The 23,266-nt window shown below is 34.9% G+C and overlaps 1 protein-coding gene across 1 annotated transcript in view; it reads left to right on the forward strand.

Moving 5' to 3' along the window:
* The window catches only part of PRKX (protein kinase cAMP-dependent X-linked catalytic subunit), a 53,196-nt gene that overhangs the window by 13,438 nt on the left and 16,492 nt on the right, over positions 1–23,266 (forward strand). Inside the window, exons 2-4 of the mRNA XM_051772853.1 lie at positions 12,034–12,202; positions 16,285–16,548; positions 23,073–23,192. Of these exons, the coding sequence (XP_051628813.1) occupies positions 12,034–12,202; positions 16,285–16,548; positions 23,073–23,192 (553 nt within the window). The remainder of the gene's footprint in view (positions 1–12,033; positions 12,203–16,284; positions 16,549–23,072; positions 23,193–23,266) is intronic.

Raw genomic sequence — 23,266 nt, forward strand, 5'->3', positions numbered from 1 at the left:
TGAGTGGTCCATACAATCCTGAGTAGCATGAAAAATTCAGACCGTGGTCCTTTTCTGATAGACAATTTAAGTGTTTACACAAGACAAAACTGTCAAATTACCATTGGCATGTCTTCAGTAAAATCAGGTATTAATACAAATAATATTTTTAGTCTTCTATTACTGATGTAATTCTTGGGCACTGTAGAGATTTTTTTCTAAAACGTTTAATGTTCGAGAATGGAATTTAGTGGAGACTGGGATTTTGAAACTTACTGTGTTTGTTCCAGTTCCATATCAGATATAACTTTATTTGAATATTGTAGACTTACTTGCACTTTCTTGCATAATAGTTCTTTATATGGAGAATATTATAATGTCCATACTAGTGCCAAACAATTGTGATTTCATCACCTTGTCTGGTACAGAGTTATACTAATTTTTGTAAGGTATACTATGTGAGAATTTGGAAAGGTAATGAACACGTGAAGTAAATTCTGTATACCTAATGCATCATTATTCTGTAGTCTCTCAGGAATATCAGTTGATGCTGCATTATAAATATAAACAAAGCCTTCCCTTTGAGGAATACTTTGTTCCAATCATGAATTCTCTGTGTATTGACCCGTAACGAAAAATAAATAAATTTGCAGTGCGTTTTCCAGGTTGAGATAGAATTTTGGGAGATTCTTACTGGCTTGTAGCTTGATTTTGTTTTGTAAAACTTTGTTTACAGAAGATAGAATACAGAGTTGTAGTTGCACAGTGCACTACTTGTAACTTAGAGATGCAAAGTTATTATTTGAGTCTTTCGTGAAGGTATTCATTTTGCTGTAGTTACAACACTTAAGTCCTTTGTACATATTATAATAAAATCTCTAGTACTCAGTACAACCCATTCAAAATGAAGATCAAACTAAATAGAAATTTTAGAAAAGGTCTTAATTATATCAGAAATATTTTTCTCTTTTTGCCAGCATAACAGCTGAAGTGTGAGTAACATAACAATAGTTTTAAGTACCTTCTAAGACTATTGTGCTGTATAAACTTGAATAACATGTAAAATTACAGACTATGGATAAATTCAAGCTTCCAAATTGGATATGGTTTGAGCTGTGATTATTTGTACAAACTGTGTCCTTTCTTGTGTGTAATGTTTAACTGTTATCAGGATTTAAAAAGAAAATACTAGATGAATGAGCTGGCATTTTAATAGCATATTTGTGACACTGTGTCAGTAAGTTATATTTAGATAACAGTGCTGAAGATTGTAAAGTCATATAGGTATCATTGGGCATAGTTTTCATGATGTAGGAAGAATTCAGTGAGTTGCTAACAATTCTTTTTTGAACCTCACAAATGTGTACTTCCTTAACAAATTAACACATTCTGTGTCAATAGTTTCCATGTCATGAAATCCTGCATGCACTTATCAGTCTGTATAACTTTGACGTTGGTTTCTTCTGTCTTAATATAGACCTATGCAGTGTAAATGACTATCAAACCTACATGTGTAGAATCAACAGAGGTGAATAGGTACTTCTGTGTTCATAAATTGGATTTGTAAAACCACTCTGAATATAGAAGTGCCTTTTTTCTCCTCTGTTGACTTGCAGGGGATTCCACCTATCTGGTCCAAAGGTAAGCTGTGTAATAAGTGAGGATGTTCCAATTCAAAGTGTCTAGGGAGACTGTTGGTCGTTTGCCTAAAAGATGGGAGAAATTCTGTCTCTCACCTTGTGTTTGGGGTACTGCCTTAACCTGCAACATTACTACTTTGACTTTTTTGTATTGTGAAAGACTTTCTTTAAGTTTCCATCATAAGTTGAAACAGGCCAAGAACAGTGGCAGCTTTTCAGAACATACATGGATTGTATCTTTTAATGTCCAACCATAAAGAGATGATATGGAGCTACGTGGTGCTTTGTGGTAGTCTTTTATCTTTGAAAGTAGAAAGAACTCCAGTATGACATTTTACAAAAATACCAGTCCTAAGATTTTAAGATATATTGTGAACAGTGAACTTTCTGATGCTTTGAGGTCTTTAACTACTACTCAGTGGTCAGGCTTTGTCTTCATTGGAATGTCCAGAGGTTTGTTGTTTGGTGGTTGGTTTTTTTTTTTTTCCTATAACCTGAATTAGCTCTAGGTCAGTTTAAAATTTTAAAATGGAGGTCAAAAGTATGATTGGAAAAAAGAATGGAAAAGTAGGTATTGAGTACTACTGAGCTTTAGTTTCATTTTGCTTTCTGAATATTAGTGTATCTGGTTTTGAACCCGGCCTTTCAAGCTGAGTCTCAATTTTGGTGGTACACGTGTATGTAAATATGCAAGTATGTTTCTGGACCAGGGCCTTCTGTGTTGAATTATGTGGTAACACACAAAATAGCAGGGAATAGGTAATCTTGGAATATCTTTCTATTAGTTGCCTATTTAGCTATTTCCTGAAATGCATGAGAGAACTAAAATGTGCTGAGTGGATTTAAATTAAATCTAAGTCTTAGATCTGTCTTCATCCAGGAGCTCTTCAGCATAATCTACTCTTCAGTCTTATACTTTATCTGTTCACCACTTAATATGGTATTTCTACAATGCTTTTAATCTGTTCGAAAAGTATTTAAAAAGACAGTTTTTATGCACTGTGTGAAGTGTCTCTTTCAATTTGTTTCTCCTTTAACACTGCTTTAGATGAAGATGGAAGTGAAATGTAATTGAAAGGGATGTATTATAAGAGGTACTAGTCCCTCAAAGGCTTCTGTCCAGCACTGGTGAAGGAGGAAATTGGTCAAGTACCAACAATGTGGCTTTTATTACATTTAGTCAGCAATAATAAACCTTTGTACTTCAACAAGATTTTTTTTGTTTGCTTTTTAAAGGACACAGGGATATTAAGCCTCATGCTTTCTTTGCATTAATATGGGACTGATTTGCAGCAAGTAGTTCTTTCTGAAAAGCTGAGTTTTAGGACAGGCAAAAAGATGCTGATTATGGAAAAATCCAACAAGTGTGTAGAGACATTTCTGGGTTGAAAAGAAAGGTTGCTAATCAGGTCTTGGATACCTACTAAGTACCCCCATTTAGGCTTACCTAGTTCAGAGGAGGCTGCTGGTAAAGTTTTGATCCATGCTGCTACATGGATCTGATTTTTATCAGACTCCATGTAGCATTAACTTCTATGGAACTAAGTTCCATAATCCTTCACAGATTATTGCATTTGTGTTTTTTTTCTTAATCATCAAAATTTTATTTCTATTTATTTTTCTCAGATGAAAACGTGAGTTTTGGGCACAGACATGTTTTGTAGTTGTTTGGCTGGCCAGCTTTATTTTAAGGTTTTCTGTTTTCTGTGTGTATAATTGTGAGTTTTGTGCATATAATAGTTTCATGGCAACATATGTTCAGCTGTAGCAACTGACAGCAAAAGCTGCTGGAACAATATTTCAAGTACCTGAACCGTAGTGTGTTTTCTATAGAGGTGCTGTTTCAAATTTTTAAGACCAAAATGACTGTTTCTTTTAGTTGAAGTTACCTAAAAAGGGTTTCAGTCTGCTCTTGACTGTGACATGGCAATTTATTTAGTTTTGAGGGGTTTATTTTGTTTTGGAGGGGTTTTTTTGGTGAAAAATCAACTAAATATCTCCATGCTGAATTTGAGTAAAGCAACAAGCCAAAACAGTTCTGTAAATGCTTCCAGTAAAGAGGGAAACTGAAGGTGAAGATAAAAGTGCTGATAAATGGAGAGAGAAAGCCTTACTGTTTGTTCTCTTGGGTAAAAACTTGATTGTGGGAATGAAACTTAGCAACTGATCTGTTTTTTGTTTGGTTGGTTTTATTCCGATGTAAGATGTCCCTGCATATGTTCTACTTTTTCTTCTTACCTTCATTGAGAGGGGAAAAAAAAATCACTGGGAAACACTTCTATCGCATGAACTGAATAGAATAAGTGAAAAATTATGTATTAATGATTTACTGGAATTGATTATTTATATACTACTAGAGGTAAACTGCAAGGTGTTCATCCTCATAGAAAATTAGTCAGTCCCTTTTGGCTTAGACTGCTTCTGGGACATCAAATTCAAAATATTGAGAGTAGTACTAATCCCAGCTCAAGAAGCAGGAGCTATATATATGCAACTCACACCCATTCACAGACACAAAATCAAACAGTATCTGAAGAGAGATCAGGATTCATCACTTTGGGTTGTATTGAAAAATGTTTCTGTCGTAGCATTTTTATTACATTTTTTAAACAATCAAAAGGAGTCTTGGATTTTTATGATTTTTTAATGATTTTTATTTGGGATTTTTATGATACCTAGAGTACTACTTTATTCATCTTGTTGGTTTTCCTTCTCTTTGCCTGAGTCTGGTTTACTTTGTGACACATTTTGTTTGTGGTAAGTAGAAGTGTAACACCCTTGAATAAAAATAGTTACTTTTAGCCTAAATGTCCATCAATTTGTCTGAAGTTTCATTTTAAGGAAGCTGTTTCATAGTGGTTTTAAACACTTAAAAATAATTAAAGCAATTATAAAAGATTAACTTAGAGCACAAATTGATTTAGAAAGAATACTGAATTAATCTAAACTTGATGGGAATTTTGAACACCAGTTAATGGAGAGAAGTTGGCTAGATGTGGGGTTTGCATGTCTGGCTTTTGTTGTTTGAGGAATTATTTAGAAAGAAACCAACAGGTTAAAAATCCTTCTCTTTAATATTTGCATTCCACTCAGTTAATGTGTTTATTTTAACCTCTCCCTACCTGAAAGAAGCAATTCTCTGAATAGGATTTGAATGAAATAACCTTTTAAAGTCCAGAGATGGTCTATCTTGCTAGTATAATTTCCAATTTACAGATTCTTTTCCAACTATTAAAACCTGACACTTTTTGATAATGCTTTGATTACCTGAAATTCTCATCAGTTGAAAGAGAGAATTTAATACTTTCTAGTGTTCTAACTTGGCATGTGTTGCTAGTCAGACAGGTACTTGATTCTTAGCTTAACTATGTTTGTCTTTTAAAACATAATAGACTAAGAGTTTTTAAAATCAGGTCAAGACAGACTGATAAACTTAATTTCTGGCAGGTGTTTGGTATCATTTAAAATATGCAATTTCAATAGGCTTTAATTTAGTTCAGCAAATAGTGTGAAGCTTAGTTTCTAGGTGAAAAGGAATTTCATCTTTAAAGGTTTCTGTTTGAACTGTTTTTATAAAAAAACAGTTTTGCAGTTGTGGCCTATCTATACGTCAAGTGCAATATTTAAATAGGTAAAAGTAGAAGTAATAATGACTTTGCAATGTCCTATTTGGAAAAGCTTTTCATCTGCTCATTTATTCATCTTCTTTCTATCAGTGTCTCAGGAGTCATAGGTAGAGGAAGGCATGGGAAGAGTTGCAAAGGTACCATTCAAGTAGGGAAATACAAGTTTTATGAGAATTGTTCTGAAGATTGTAGATGTTAAAGTTTTGTGAAGGGACATGCATGTAAATTCAGTGTTCTAAGAGCTGTTTAGAAATTGAATGGATTTAAGGTTACCATCACCAGCAGCATTTATTTATTGGTCCCTGGTATTTCAAAATAAGTAAATAAAGAATAGAGAGAGGAGAAATTTCCAAGGATTCTACTTGTTTTGTTTAAAGACACCTTGATATTTAAAGTATTTTTACAGAGAGACAATAATTTGTGAGCCAAAAAATAGATAAATCTGGGATTATAAAGGAACTTGCATTATCAATGTTCAGTTGATTGGCACATTTTGGAAATCAGAAACCTGTTTCTGAACTATGTGAAAAACAGGAAACTTGACTGATGGCTATTAATTAGCCTAGTGTTTCCTGTGTCCTTAGTTCATTAGGATTGTAGTTCAGAAAGATTTAAATGGGTGGGTCAACAATGAGAGTTGTTGACACAATTCCTTGGTATTCTCTGGCATATTAAATTTTGTGCAAAGTTGAAAAGAGCCTATAACGAATTGCAGGTTGTTAAATGCAGTTTTAATGGTGTGTTGTTATAGACTCCTTGTATACCGAGTAAGAAGGAACATGAAAATATGCTAAGTCTTTGGAATCTTTGGAAATTTCTTACAGCAGCCCCTTTGAGTCAGAAGCTAGGCTGTACTTTGAACATGTATTGCTAGTTTCTTTTTGACTTCAGCTGAGCTGGTATAAAGAATTAATGATACTGAACTTCCAATTTAAAAATGGTTTGACAAGGGATGAGTCTATAATCTAAAACAGAAGTAAGGGAAAACCACTGATATGCCACTGGCAAAACCATATTTGGGACAGGTAGTCTGAACAGTGATGATCTTGCCTGGAATGTGGTGGTCATAGTTCTTGCTGTGTTCTTGTTATCTCACATGCTTGCTAAGTAGAAAGGCGTTTTCTCTATCCAAGGGGTACTTGGTGTAAACTGAATCATTGCACAATGCATGAATGAAAAGCATCATAGAAGCAAGCTGCTCTGGCAGAGCTGCACAGGGTGAACACTACACATGCATCTCTATTTTCTGTGCTTTTAATCAGACTGTCTCTTGTTTCGCTGCATATCATTGAAGGATATGCAAAAGCTTTACAAAAATTGTGGGTTGGCATTTCCTTCTTATATTCAGGAGTATGAGATGAGCAATTCTAGACAGAAAAAAGGCCTCCTATAGAACCTCTTTTAAATTTCATTATTTCTCTGACATGTTTTTCAGTTGTAGATATGAACCCTCTAGAGTGATGCAGAGCTATAAAAGCAGTGGTCTAAGAGTTACAGTGAGCAATCTACAGCTGACTTGCAGAACAGCAAAGACACTGAATTTGGCATTTTCAGTTGACTCTGGTTTATGGGTTGAAACATTAATAAAAATGTGAACTTGGCTACTATGATGTCCAAAATCATCATCCTCATTTTGAGTTGTCCTTTGATGTGCCATCTGCATCATTTGTTGTAGAAGCCCACAGTTACTTGTGCCTTGTGGTTTCCCCATATCTTTCTCCCAAGTGTTAGTCTTCTGATTACCGGTCTGTTAGGGCAGGCTCATTTCCTTTGCTGTGCCACTTCCTTGTCAGGAATTAGTAACAGCCTCCATTTCCCAGGCTAGGCTGTTCAAGTTCCATCCCAAAATGAGACAAAGTTTAAATGAAAGATGAATTTGACACTCAGTAGTGAATTTGTAATGTGATACAATTTGCTTAGTTCATCTCTGATAGTCAACAGAATTAAGTCTGTTGTGCTTGTGGCTATCAATAAAGACTAATATGTGTCACAGTAGGAAATGTTTCTTCTAACTGTAAATAAAAGTGAATGCATCTGATGGTTTTTGTAGGCATCTGTTGAAGTCAGGACCAAACCCTTTGGGACTCAGAAAGCAGCCCTCAGGGTGGTAGATCTCACATGACCTAGTTTATTCTTCATTAAAACAGATGGTATCTATCTAAGCAAGGCAAACTTGGTTTTAAGAAAGAGCTGGGGATTAAAAGGATGGGAAGCTGGAACAGCCGGGCCTAATTAATGGGAGCAAATAAAGAGGCAAACTGAGCATTAAATTAGTCACCTACATCAATAGCAAAATAGTCACTACATGACTACTCACCACTTGTTTTAGCTAAACAAAAGTTGCAGGATTGGTTTTCCTAGCATCAAAAGTATCTAAAATTGCATCAGAAATGTTCCCACATTCTTTATTCTTTTCTACCAGGCTTCAAAGAGAGTAAAATCCTGGAAACTGGCTGTGGTATTTTGGCATGGCATTAGGGAATCCAGCTTTTGTAAGACTGAAAATGCCTTTCTTGCATTTGATATTTAGGCCAAGCTGGTCCTCAGCAGGTTTTGGCCCTTTGTGTGTGTTTAACATGAGAAGGTTACCTAATGGAGAAGATTGCTGGCATTCCTTCAAGCTCTACAACCACATAAAATATGCAATGGGATCAAAAAAATTTGTTGTTTCTGTTGTAAACAGATTGTACTGGATTAGTGGTTAGCATTTTGCATATTTTTATTCTGTTTGCCCATTTAGTCCTGAAAATCCTGAATTATGTTGTAAATAGCACAGGCACTCTTCGCTTTCTTTTGTGGGCAGAAACCTTCACCTGCCATATGCCTTATCAGGGAGAAGGGGCCTGCACAAATAAACTAAACTGCACAAATCTACCTTCGACCTTCTAGTAATAGCTGAAGTATAATTTTCTGAGGTGCTTTTTTTGCTCTAAAACTCTAATAATATGTGCTATAAAGACAGGTGGGGATATGCATGTGTGTATGTAGCCATTGCTCTTCCTTCAGCAGGATAGTACTTGGTAATTCTCAGAACTCATCCAGAATGGTACAAGGTCCCTGAAGTTCCCTTGGTTTGAACCAAGTATGAAATAAATGTCAGTAGAATAAAGTACAGGTTTTTATATACTGAATTTCCTTTCGTTCATAGCGTGCAAGTATAAAATATTTCTATTTTAAGGTAATCCTAAGGAATGTTTACTTATCTGTCACAAAAGGTTGAATTCATTTAGTTCATTCAACTAAGCTCTGAGGTAATCAGGGAAAAAGGTTGAACAGTCCTTTCACAGGGATTAACAGAAACTTCTGTGAGTTTAGTGTCTGTTTGGTGGAGGGCAAAAGGCAGTGGTGCTTTGATGGAAGACTGGTAACCCTGCCTTTCTTTGCTTCCAAAAACTTTCCCTCAAATTTATGGAGTTGGGCCTTTGTATTACACACTGCCACTTCACTGCTTCAGTTTTTTAGTTTTTTTATTGTGAATCTGAGGAACAGAATTTACATCTAGTCACAAGAAGACCTGTTTATATAAAAGAGTTAGGTTTTCTTGACTATGCTAAACAACCATAACATCATCTTGTCTCAGCCTTCCACTTTGACTGTCATCCTGTTCCTTCCCCCAACCCCCCTAGTTACAAGGAAGAAAATTTAAAAAATGTTTGCAGAAATGGCTCAAAGTATGAACAGGGGACCCAGACCAAAAGTTTGAAGTGAGGTATTTAAATTATAGTCGGTTTTGTATGCAAACTTTATCTGGTTATTTGAAGACTGGCTGAGCATAAAAAAAAAAAAGGTTAACAATTAGTCCCATGGAAGGGTGGTGAGTGTGTGTCTGGGTACTGCCAGCTAATGCAGGCCTAGTGGCTGCATTAGCTATAAATGCAGGTGATGGCTAGAAAATTCATATTATGAGAGATGTCTGAAAACAAATATTAGATGTCTTCTTAGTCTATACAGTCTTGTTGATTTCCATCGTTGCTTGAAATTGGGTTAAAGATGTTTGAAAAAAGACTGCCTGCGATCAGTTCAGAAATAAAACTGGTTAGGGAAGTTCTGTGTTCTCTCCTGTCTGTGTGGTCTTCTGGTTTTCCCGGAGGCGCTCTAGATTAGGTGCTTGCCACTGTTCTGGAATAGCTTGCCAAGCTTTGCTGTTCCTGGCAAAGACGTTTTTAAGGAGGCCATGTTTTCAAACTTAGGAGTGTTGCTAAATAAGTCCCTGACAGGTTCTTTGAAAATGGATGGAACTTGTGATTTTTTATTTCTGCGCAGCAGTTTGTACAGTTAGACCAATAGCGTAAGGAAAAGTAAAGCATTCTAAAAGAAAAGTTTCTAGGACAAGTAGAACAAGTCATGAAACATGCAATCACTAGAGACCTAGGAGCAATTAGGTATGTATTCACTTCTGACTTTCCTGTTGCATATGTCTGTGGAAGCACTTTGTTCATACAGGTATCAAAATGCCTGTAAAACCCACATTTGCTGATGGGGTTAGTACTGTTAATTTCCCTGAGTCCACATTTGGAAGTTGCAAAAGCGAAGGGTGATTTTTAGTTTCAGTTTGCAGTATGACTAGTTATCCCTCACAGTGTTTTTACTTAGAATTAAAATTTCAACTCCTAATTTTGAAATAACTTGTTACTTTTTTTATTCTGTTTATTCAACATAGATGTAAATAATCAGTGTTTAAAGCAGCTTGAACAGATGTCTCTGCTTGGAAGCTTTTGGTCCTTAATTTTTTTGTATGGGAGTTTTTTTACTGCAAAAGCTCATCCCTGAGCAAATAAAGTTGTTTACAGGTATAGTCATGTAATGTGACTACATTGTTAAAGGATTTAATTGCATGATAAATTTTCCAGGGTAACCTGATGGCTTACTTTGTTATAACAGCAGGCTTTTTCTGAGACCTCTGTACAGTTTTCATGGTTAAAGAACTGTAACTTGGGACAGGTGGGAACGTAAAACTTCTTTGATAGAATCTTTTGTGCTTGGACAATGGTAATCATTGATGTGTTTGTGTAGTGAGAAGTTTTATCTCAAAAGGTGGCTTTGAAAACTGTATTGTTAGGGGAGCTGCGAGTTCCATAAAACTGGACTGCTGGAGTTGGTAGTTTCTAGTTTGTAAAATGAGTACTTTGTTTTGTTTTGAAGTAAATGCAATGGTCTTAAACAATATTACAGATGACTGGAAAGAAAAACTGTTAAATAAAATGTAAATGTTTTAGGTGAGAATAGACATACAGAAAACAAACATTTTAAAAATAAATTCTCAAGTTTCTTGAATTTACCAGAGGCAAAAATTCCCTTTTCTTTTCTCCTCAAATAGTGCAGTTTTAGAAGTTCATTTGTTGATCTCTTTCCCCTTTCCTTTCACATACATACTCATCTCCTTGCACATGTTACACATCTTAGAAAATTAAAATTGTCTGGTAGTATAGATTGATGGTAACTGATTAACACAATCTGAAATCAATTGACATACTAATTAATAATCCTGTAATGCATCTGTGGGTTGCCTTTCTAGGGTATCTGCAGGGAAAGGGAAGATTGTGAGCTCAAGTACAGGATTTTGACTTTTTTTGGAGAGAGTGACCTTTTACAAGTTAGGCACTTGGTTTGAATGCCAAGTGTCCTTTATAGCAGCACATATTTCTGTCAGAATGGGATTAAAAGTATCTGGTGTAGTTCTGTAATGGAATCTACATGGCATTGTTTAATGAGCTGAAAAATAATAAGCAACCATCCAACGAGCCGAAATGTCTGTTCAAACGTGTAACACTGTGCTGCACTACAAATAGTAATGTGGCTAAATGTACTAGTTTTAACTTTCATTTCAAACTAAAAGAAATAGTTCAGTTATGTATGATTGTCGTGAGCTCAGTGCACTGAAAAGGAACTTTAATGACTACTGTATGATGATGATGATTGAATAGACAAATGCTAATAGGTTATTTAAAAGTCAATATGTTTTTTATTTTCCTTTTATATTTTTATTAGTGAATTGAAAAAGGAATGCATTAACTGCAAAAAAAGGGTGCCAGAGAGCTACTGTTTCCAAGTGATAAAATGCTGCAGCACTATAAGCAGATTTTTTTTTTAATTTCTTTGTAGAAAGGTCAGCAACTTTTAAGTATTTTTTTTCCATCACTTCCTTATCCTACTGAATCACTTCACCTCTCTGTGAGTGTTTAAGGGAATAATTCCCTACCCTGAATAATTGGAGACTGGAGCTGTTCTCAGTCACCAAACCTTGGGAGATGAATCTTTTAAATTTTTTTTGTTGTCATCATGATTCTGTATTTTGTATTCTTTGCGTTATGAGTTCTTATGTTTTAAGCCTTGATTGATTTTGAACTACCTAGTTTTAATAATTAATAAATGGAAATAATGAAATTGAAGAGAATGTTTCCCAGCTTTTCTTCTGCATTTGGCAACAGTTTGCTTCTTCCATTTAAATTGGTTACATTTGAAACTTACATATTACATACTTATTTTTTGTGTGCATCTCCATTACCCTTTCTCAGGACCATTTTTCTTCTTTGCGAGAAATGCTTCCAGTATCTATCCAAAGAGTTGCAGTATCACAATACCATTATTTTTTATCAAATCACTATTGACAAAATCAAGAAATCCCAAGAAAAAGAATTCTGCGAAAACAGGTAGAATATGTGGAAATATGAGGAAAACCAAAACAAACTAACCTGGAGTTGAGTTCCTGTAGATTTTGATTTAGCAAGTTATCACTGGTTTTTTTTCTCCTTTTACAATAAATTTATGTTTCTACTTCAACTTTTCAGGCACGGGTACCTTTGGACGTGTTCATCTGGTGAAGGAAAAAATGGGCAAACGTTACTTTGCACTGAAAGTAATGAGCATTCCTGATGTCATTCGACTGAAGCAAGAGCAACATGTGCACAACGAAAAGTCTGTCTTAAAAGAAGTCAACCACCCCTTTTTGATCAGATTGTAAGTTCTTGTGTTTTTTTAATTCATTTAACTCATGCATTAAGTGCAGTTAAAATATTCCAGGGTCTCATTGCAACTTCTTACGTAAATTAACCAATGCTGAGCATTTAATTTCTGTTACATAATCCAGACTAAAATAGACTTTGGACTAAAATATTTATTATAGAAGAATGAAGAATTTAAAATCAAGATGCATAATTTAAACATTTAAACAATAATTTATGATAAGAATTTTTCTGTCTCTTATTTTCATTCTGCAGAAGAGAAATCTTCTTAAGTGAGGGGAAAATGCTAATGAAGAATTGTTAGGATTTGCTCATCAAAATGACTTCTAGAATGATCCTTGATGTTAGAAATGTGATAAAAGTATTTTTACATGTATGTCTTGTAGGTATCTAGCTAAAGATATTATTAAATTTAAATATCTGCTTTTTAAAAACTTATGTGAACTCTTGGAAACTTTATTTTTAAGGAGTTTAAATAACTGCATCACTTCTTGGACTTTGATATTCCCATATTTAAGGTTGTTAAGTGATGGAACCTATTCAGAAACATGTTTTAAACACAATTCATAAAGAACACTTTTTTTTTTCCATGGAATTATGGTAATTCTAATGATCCCAATAATCCCATTGTTAAAGATAGAAGTTATCATACTTTTCTGTTCACAGCACCACAGCATTTCTTGTGTATCTGAGTCCAGATCTGTTAATTGGATAACTAAAACTCTGGGTAATTGCAGAGTTAATTTCCATTTATATTTTCTCATGCATGGATACAGGGCTATTGACCAAGATTTGTTTTGCATTTACCTGCCTTAATCAGTTTTACATAAAAGTAGACAAAATTAACCTTAGTTAGTCTCTAGCTGCCAGGAGTGCAGTCTCCTCCCAGGGCTCAGAAAGTATCAGAGAGAAAGAAGAAGGAACAGCATTATAGTCATCCAGAAGATGGAATGAACCCTACAGGAGGAGGCTTTTTCTCTGGTGTGTTGTTGCTTTTTCCAGCATCATGATGCAATTAGTTTCCAGCTAGTGTTCAGAAATCCTGTGTATGGCACAGTATCAGTAAGATGAGTTCTATGGTGTGTGTGTGGAGTTTGAGATGCTTGGAGGAAAGCAAGATGAAGAGGCTGAGTGCATCTGGTTAGACTGGCTGGAATACGGACGGAACAGGGGGAACAGGATTTTATGTGTATGTCTATGTACATAAGTAAATTCTTTAAAGAAAACCCTACCAAACCCAGCAAAAAAACCCAGCTAAATAGGTCTGAGTGTCAGGAAGAGTGAGAATAGAGAAACCTGTGTGACATGTCAGAGATAGGGATGCAGGGATTCATGTCCATACTGAAGTGATCAAAAATCCAAACTGATAAGTTTTCTTGAATTTCATTCATACCTTATTTCCAAAATACCAGATTTTTAAAGTTACCAAAGGACACAATTCAAATGGAAGTTTACTTGTGTGCAAGGCAAACATTTTTGACGTCTTCTAGAGCTCTACCTTTTCTGTTGAAATGTCCAATGAGACGTTGCATCAGCTGTGCTCATGTAATTGTCCATGTGATGCCTTTGTCCCTTGGCAAAGGAGACTCAAAGCAACCTAGCTGAAATGAGGTAGTTAAAATTTAAGTCACAATAATATTTGTGTGCTTTAGGTTAAACAAGTTTTCATGGGTGATTATCACTGACTGTATGACAAATAACACTTTCTATAGCTTTTTATGTGGGTAACAGTTTTTTTCAGCTGCCCAATAGATGTGGATTTTTCTATGAATTCTTTAAAGTGTTTTACTAAGTGTTTAACAAAAAGGGAAAAAAATTGATATAGTTCTGCTTCAGTGCCTTTAAACTGTGTTATCTGCCTTCCGGGTTTTATATTTTCAGTTAACTTCACCATCTTAAACATGGATGGTATTTTCCTCAAGGAATCTGTGTCAGTGAAGCACAATACTTCAGCATTTTATGATGGAAAATAATAAGTAATGCTGCACATAATTGATTTTCGGTGTTCGTCCTTCCTATGTCTTCCTTTATATAAAGAGTTTATATAACTTTTTTTCATTTTCCTGTTGCTTGTGAGAAATGTCTTGTCTGCATTTAGGGAGGTCCAGTTTTTCTGTAGACATTGTTATTTATCTACATATTTTTTTAAACAATTTTTTGTAAATGCTTGTTTGGTGCTCTTGCAATCTTTACTGCATGTTTGAGTGATATCTCATACCTCTGTGTGCAACACTTCATAGTGAGCTGTAATGTTGACATGTATTTTTTGATTTTTTTTCAAGAGAACAAGATTTAATAAAAGTCCACTATGTCTTGTAGACCTATAAGCTAAAACACGTTGTTTGTAAGAGTTCACAATGGCATTGAAAGTTCATGTAGTAAAGCTGAATTGTAGAGTTAACATCACCATGCATATTATTCTGATCACAGCTTCTGAGATTTTTTTTCTTCTTTTTTGTATTGGAATTACCATTTAAAGCAATTTAAAGCAGGTATCGAAGTTCTTAATTTTGCTCTTTCTCATGTATATCAAATAACATATCCATTTTTTCTGTGGAAACTACTGTAAAGCTACTTTGTTTTAATGGTCTAGATCTTCCACTTTTTCCCCTCTGTATTCTTTGTCAGATTTTGCTCTTTCTTTCCACGTACATATTCTTTTAAATATGTGGTTTGCTTTGTTTTGCCCACTCCTGTTCTTCTTTCATTGTTTATTATTTATTAACTACCTAAAGTTCATCTCCAGAGTGTTTTTACAAACAGTCAATAAAGATACTGTGGACATCATCAATAGTCAATTCATTATGTTGATGGCTGTCATAGGGAAGAAGTTCCATAAAAGCAAAGACAAGCCTGGACTCTGCTTTCTTCATCACTTTGAAGGAATGGAGGAGCTGTTAGTGATGTCTGGTAGTCCATCTCATTTTCTTGGTTGCCTCAGTGCTGGTATTAAAAAATAAAACCTTGCTGAGTAAAAGTCATTCAGGTGTTTGGGACCTCAGCTTACTCTCCCTGTCTTTGCTGAGGCTCTCTGCCTTGATTAAGTGCCAGATGATACTGCAGAAGTACTTGTGATACTGCAGAGGCAGTTACTAGAAGCTAAAGTAGCCTCACTTCTTGTATCAATAAAGTAGGTAGGGATACAATGTTCTCTATCTTTTATTAAAAAATTGGAGCTATCTCTTTTTATTGAATGATGGTGTTCTTCAAGGTGTTGTTACAGATAATTTCTTCTTAACAGTTGAGTTACATTTGGGTGTGTGGTATGTGAGTTGTTTAGTGTGGATAGAAAGAAAACCAGCTTAGTTTAGGGAAATGTGGGAAGGAAGATTACTGTATTCTGTAATGAAGCATTTTAAAGCCGCATGGAATTATTTTCTTTCTTCTTTACCTGTTCTTTACTGTTCTTTACTGCATACTAATAATGACTGTACCACAATAATAGTTCTTAAATTGAAGGTGGCAGTCGCAGTCTGAGGAATGGAAGGTACTTATCATTGGGTTAATTCTGAGGTACTGAAATGAATCCTGTTTTGGTGTCATTTTTGCTTTCCTATTGCTTTTTGTTAAAAGATACCATAGAAGAGCAAGGATTGTGATCTGATTGTTTAGCTGGGGTTGTGTATTTCCAGGGAAGAAGAGATAGAAGGACAATTCTGTGATGTCTTATTTTGAACCTATTGTCATGAAAGTCTTTACAAAAGCAGATTCTGCTCACCCCCATCACTTTGACAGTGTTTCATTACATAAAATGTAAGGTGTGTAAGAAATGTCTGGTCTTTACATCAAGTCAGTTATTTAATGCTTAGCAGATACCTATTTTGTACAATGCAACAGAGTCTATCAGTTAATTTACTTCCTTGGCTTGTGCTGTACTCATCCTCAACTATCTGTTTTATGTTGCAGGTTAAATCAGCTACCTTGAATGTCTGTTACATAATCTTGCTGGATTCTTGGGGCTTTAATATTTGCAGACTAGACATCAGAAATTAGTTACATACATTTTACGGAAATTTTCTTCTAAAGCAAATTGGAGACATAATTTCTTTATTCAGTAAAATGATGCTTTTATTACAGATTTTGGACCAACCACGATGAACGTTTTTTATATATGTTAATGGAATATGTACCAGGAGGAGAACTTTTTAGTTACCTGCGCAACATGGGGCGTTTCAACAACAGCACAGGACTGTTTTACTCTGCGGAAATTATTTGTGCAATAGAATACCTGCACTCCAAAGAAATAGTTTATAGAGACTTAAAACCTGAAAATATATTACTGGACAAAGAAGGACATATCAAGCTTACTGACTTTGGATTTGCTAAAAAGCTGGTGGATAGGTAAGTGGGGTTTTCTTATGGTAATTACATTTTGCTTGCTAAACAGTTATGAACAAAAAGGTTTGATTTCAGCACTTCATCTGACACCCCATGTGATTCATACATGTCAAGTCATTTAATATGAAGGAAGTGATCATCTTGAAATGGCTACATGGAAACCCGTATTACCCCTTAAGTATAACTAGGAGCAATATCACACATAAGCAACAGTAGAAAAATATTTTTAGATGAGTGATTTTGTATATTGAAGTTTTCAGCAGTCATCTTTTATAAAGGGAGTTCAGTAAAGTAATATGAGCAAATATTAAAATCTGTACATTAATCCTCCATACATATTGAATGGCTAAATGTTTTGTAACTCGTGTTTCCTTCTGCTTTCCTTTTAGAGACTTTTGAAGTGTGAGAATAACATTTTAAAACTGCATACTGTGTTAACCTGTTGCTAAAATGAAACTGAAAAAATCTAGACAAAACCAATGAAACCAGCTTTAGCAGAATTGGTTTATTTAACTGTTAACTTTTACATTACTCTAAGCTTTAATAGTATATATAAACTTTTTGATAATGCAGAGGGTTTTTTCTCTCTGTTTGAACTACTCTTCCAAGATGACATGCATGTTCTTAAAAGGAAGCAAGAGCTTTGAGATTCAAGAAAACGGAGGAAAATCTAGCCTGTCATATCAGAAAAGCAACGTGACAAAGTTTGATATTATGCCCTTGAGCCATCTCTTGAGGGGAACAGTATTATATTGTTCTAGTTGAGGCAGCTAGTTAGGTGTTATATAGGTGCTTATTCTCTTCACTCATCTGTGTACCTGTTTGATGCTGCTTTTGCAACAGATGGTTCGGTGGGTGAGGATAATTCTACAACATCAATTTGAAAGGCGAGTGGATCTGAGGGAGCTACTTAATGGATCCCTTACAAAGTAAAAGTCAGATAAGAAATCAAGTCATGTTATGGAGGTCATAATATCTGCTTCCCCACGGGTTACATGCACACAGTGCTGGGTTGCCTTGGCACAGAAAAATGGTAGACAACTAATAACTAATAAACTGGTTCTATTCACCTTTAAGGTCTACAAGTATGTTTGAAAACCGTAGAATTTTAATATCAACACATTTGATTGAATTCAGTTTCCATTGGGCAAGCAAATAGGCATCCAAATGCTGACCTTTTCTTTTAATACTTTGTTTTTAGATCAAAATAACTTCTTGCAGAAAGAGGTAATGCTACTTACACGTAAGAAAGTGGGACAATCTCTTTATAAGACATTTTCATGCAAATTCTTATGACTTTCTCTTGACATGTAGATACTGCCACTTAGTGGTTATTCTTGATTTGGATTTCTGTGGCTTTAAGGCACAACAGAAGTAACCCATAGTTAAATAAGGTGATAGTTCACATCAGAATATATTTTTCAACTTGGAAGATAAATCTCTATGAGTGGACTGGTTCAAATGCATTTTAGGACATCAAAACAAGTTATCACTACTGGTTTTAATTGGTTTTTTTGTTTCCCATGTTTCCTGGAGGGGAATTGAAATCGATTAGCTTGTGTTAAATTGAATGATAGAAGACTTATAGTAGTTTTATATTCCTAGCTGATTTACCTGTAAATGTACGACAGGTAATACAAATACAGAACATAACATTGGAAGGAGCAAGAACATTATCAGTTAGAGCAAAGACTTGCACCTGTGCAAGTCTGGTTTAGTTTTTTGTGTTATTGGTTTTATTGGAACTACACGATAGTTCCAGCAGTACACTCACTAGTATATTAGCTAAAGTCATTTTTACGAAGCTGGTTTTGTCACTGTAAAAATACACAATTGTCACCATTAATCCACAAATGCACTCCAGTAAGTTCTTTTGTTTACGGCATAGGCTATTTAATGAAAATTATGGGATACGTTTTGTCATTTTTATGTTGGCAAACATCTGTACATATGAATCTTACATGTCCATGTACACGTGTGTAGATGTGTATATACACAGTGTATATGAATTGCGAAAATAAGACAAGAAGCATTTATGTTTCTCAAACATTGTGAGGTAACCTGCCACTCAGGATCAGCAGATATATTCCTAGAGAGAAGAAGACACGTATGGAAATTAGAGCATCATCTCCAGGAGACCTTTGATACAATTACACATTCTTGACACATAATACTTCACATGAAAGATTCTGTAGCTGCCTAATTGAGGTTTTGCTGTACACATTTTCCTTCCTTCCCATTACGCTATGTGAAAACACAAAGTGTTCACCATGTCCATCTCCAATTAAGCTGCTCTTTAGAAGAAGTGTCTGGCTCATAGCTCATGTTCCCACTCTGGGAAGCAACCTACATGTTAATCTTCTTATTAGTACAATTTCTGAAGGGCTAGATTCTTAATATTTTCTTTATATAGACAGAGGAAGGAGAGGAGGTTTCTTTTCTCCTTCTGTTCCGTGTTGGTATGTCCTGTTTATCCTTGTTCCTCCTTTTGCAGTCATAGTGTACGTTTAAAAATTCTAAATTTTTCTCCAAAACAGTGTGTCTTTGCCTCAGCTGCTGTTTATTTCTTCTCTTTTCCACTTTGATGTTGCTTAACTGAAGACTTAATAACCTTTTCAGTTTCTTGTAAGTACATTTATACTTTAAAAAAGGGGCAATGTCAAGAAGAGCGATGGGGAGGGGATTTTTATAAATTATTGTTACGTGAAGGTTCTAGAAAGGATTTGCTTTGAACTTTACAGCCATTACATTTGTAGACCTTTCTTTTTCTGAAAAGTATATACCATGTTTTGTGTGTAGTATTTTCATTACAAATTTTTTCTAATCTGGTCTTTTTTTTGTATATACTTTTGGGGTTTTTTTTTAATTCCTGTGTTCTTTCAGAGAAGCTCAGAACTAATCTGCATGGAATTTTATATTTTTTATGCTCAGATTTCACTCAGAAAGTTATAAAAGTTTTAGGTAAAGTTAAAACTTTTTTTTTTTGAATGTTAATTTTAATTTCTTCAGTTTATATTCCTAAAAAAAAAATTACCTGTGAAAGTCTTTTAGAAACTTGAAGTGATTAATCCTAAATATATTCAGGATAGTTCTGCACTGTTGCTTAAGCTGAATGTGCCTCATGTTTTTTCTACAGAGTGGATATTGCAGAGAAAAAAACTAAGTAAGACACACAGTAAGTCTGGTTTATGAAGTGTATTGTTTGTCACTGTAGAAACAAGCAAGAATATCTTGCAGAACAAATTTTTGTGGGCTGGAAACAAAGCAATCTTTATTAATAGTATTACAAACAAATAGCTAGAATACCAAAAAGAACATTTTTGGTAATCTCTGGCTCATATGCTAGAAGCCTGACAATTACTACAGAGATGCATACTGAATGGTGTAGAATGCTAAAATACATTAACTTCTTCAAATAGTACTCTTAATAAGTCCCACAAATATTATTTTATAGCTTACCTTTGTAACCACAGTAGATTCTTTGTTTTATTTCCACATTTTAAAATTCAATGTTCAACCTTATCAACTATTGCTTACCTGCATTTCAGCTTTTTTCCTGAAAATGCAGAGCAGTGGATATTTTCTAGCAGTTTCAAGGGAACAGTCTATTCTTATTTTTCTGCATTGTAATTTATCTTCAAAAGGATGATCTGGAGTTTCAGATGAGTATAAAATAGTAATAATAAAAAAATAATTTAGGCATGTTATCTATTTGTAGCTCTTACTTGATGTGTTTTCCAAAATATTAAGTAGTTTGTTTCTTGACCAACAAAAGGGGAAACACAAGTCTTACACATCTTACAGCAAAATACATAGTTTGGAAAAGAACACGAGCTTCTTCCCTGGTTTTGTTTAGTCAATGAGAATAAATTTCTTGTTGGTAATAAATTTTATTTCCTAGTGCAGCTAGGAGACTTGAAGTTATGTTAGCCTTTGCTTAATTCGCAGTTTTCCTCTTGCTTCCATAAAAAGATCTTGTTAATAACCTGTATGGTAACTGAGTCATTTTAATTACATTGTCCTCAGCAAATTGTGTAGGTCCTGGAAGTCATGGTCAAATGATTTATTTTTTTCTTGTATGTAAATGACCTTGATAAGGGATGAAAACCTTCTTCTTCCCAAGTACAATAAAACTGTCAGCTGCTTCACTTGCAGAGCTGGCTAAATCAGTGTGATTAACAATGCATACAATGCTGTTTTGCATATAGCTTTTTAAATTTGGGAGAGAATTTTTGTTTTAAAAGACAACTTTGCTGTTTTTTCTGAATTCCGTAGTGCTGATCCATGCAACTGCTAGATGGCAGTAGTGTCAAGCAGTGCTGAAAGTAAGAGATTTCTTCAGTATGCTTGATCTGGAAAATGAGAGTTTAAACTTTTTTAGATAAATTTATGATAAAAATTAAAAATGCATTGTTTACACTAGTGAAGGTAGTTTCAAGAGCCATGAAGCGCATTGGATGCACAGCGTGTCTTACGCAGTCTGACAGTTTAGCTGGAGTAATTTAGCTTTCACCACAGGAAAATCAAGCTTGAAGAAATTCAAGTCATAATTTTTCATTTAAAGCCTTGGCTGACTGTACAGCTCCTCTTCCTTTATCTTAAATATTTTTATGAATATAAGCTAAGGCTTAAAAAAAAACAACAAACAAAAGGAAAACAAGGGAAAAACACCTCGCAAAAGCTCTCTTTAAAATAATTCATAGAGTCGTAGAATATGCCGAGTTGGGAGGAACCCATCAGAATCATTGAGTCCAACTCCTGGCCCTGTGCAGGACGCCCCAAGAGTAACACCATGCACCTTACAATGTTGTCCAAATGCTTCTGGAACTCTGAGGCTTGGTGCTGTAACCTCTTCCCTGAGGAGCCTGTTCCAGTGCTCAGCCACTCTCAGGGTGTAAAACCTTTCCCTGATATCTAACCTAAACCTCCCCTGACTCAGTTTCATGTGGTTTCTTCAAGTCCTGTCACTGATCACCAAAGTGAAGAGACAGGAACTTACCCCTCTGCTTTCCCTCATGAGGACCACAATGAGGTCTCCCTTCAGTCTCATCTTCTCCAGGCTGAATAAACTAAGTGACCTCATCTGTTCCTCATAAAGCTTCCCCTCCAGACCCTTCACCATCGTAGTTGCCCTCCTTTGGATGCTCTCTAATAGCTTAATGTCTTTTCTATATTGAGGTACCCAGATCTGCACACAGTATTCAAGGTGATGCTGTACCAGTGCAGAGTAGGATGGGACAATTACCTCCCTGCAGTCTCAGAAAAGTTGTTGAATTAGTATTACTTCTAAAAGTGATTGCTACTCATCTTAATGCATTTGTTCAGGAGCATGTTACCAGTTTGCTTGGAAAAGATTCTTCCTACTCTCACAAATATTCAATAAGAGGTTTTCTTGGTGCAAGGTAGAAATCATGTGCAGTGACCATTTGTGACTTTATTCTTTGTCATATCTAGCTAGAACTGTTTTTAAAATGTGATACACTTTTTTCTTTCTTATTCTGTGCTGTTATTTCATTTTATCTGAATTGGTGAGCACTTTTTCATCTTTTGACTTGGTATTGAGTAAGTGCAATTTATTCAGAATGAAAGCACATTTTTTCTCAAATGTATACTTAAATCAGGGGAGTGAAGCCAGGCAAATTCTACTTGGGCATTTTTACAAAGAAGAGCAATATATTTCTGGAAGAATTGGTTTCAGAATATTCTTTTCAAATTGTAATTTGATCTTTGTAAACATACCTGCTTAATTTCAATTTATTTCATGTCTTTACAGAACTCAAAATGTACATTTCAATTAGTTAGCAGTATAACACTGTTTTATCCTTACCTTATCAAAGAAAACTGTGACTAAAAATGACATGAAAATATATCAAAAATAGTGCTGCTTACATATCTCACATTTGCATAACTACACCTTGTAAATATTTTAAATAACTAAAAATACAAAGTGTTTTAATGGATATTGTGGAAGTGATAACAGGTTTCATTTCAATACTATTTGAAAAACTTTACTTAGATTGTAAAATGAATCTATCTTGTATGTGTGACTATTTACTGATTTAAACTACTACTTTTTTAACTCCCTTCTTCCCTTTGTTTTTATAAACAAAACTTCTTCCTTCTTCTGGAAAAGGCCAATAAGCTTGTCTTCTGCTGTGCCTGTCAGTAGTAGTCCATGAACTCCCAAAGTCTGCAGCTCACAGGGTGAAAACCACTGTTAGTACTTTCAAAGAAACATGCAGGCTAATAGATAGAGTACCATACCATCAGTCAGCCAACTCAGTCCACAGACATTTTCTGCAGCCAAGAAGTTTATTCATTTCCATGTATCTCTGTTACAGAAGTGGAGAGCATCATCAAAGCAGTCTGTTTAGATCTTGTAGAGGCCTTTCTTATTTCTGTTACTATATACAGTAAATACATAGGTATATGTGTGTGTTTGTTTTTTCCTATTACTGTGTTTCAGTTTAACTTCAGTCTGGTTTTGTTGTTTGTTTTGTGGGGTTTTTTTCTTCTTTTACTTCCAGAACGTGGACTCTCTGTGGCACTCCTGAGTACCTTGCACCAGAAGTTATACAAAGTAAAGGCCATGGAAGAGCTGTGGATTGGTGGGCCTTAGGAATTCTTATATTTGAGATGTTGTCAGGGTAAGTGATAATTACTATATCACAGCAATATTATGTTATACAGTAATACAGGATTCTTTACAAGTTCTGTTTAC

Source organism: Manacus candei, unplaced genomic scaffold, assembly GCF_025592945.1.
Source record: "Manacus candei isolate 608988 ecotype Guabito, Panama unplaced genomic scaffold, ASM2559294v1 h1tg000159l, whole genome shotgun sequence".
Classification (NCBI taxonomy): Eukaryota; Metazoa; Chordata; class Aves; order Passeriformes; family Pipridae; genus Manacus; species Manacus candei.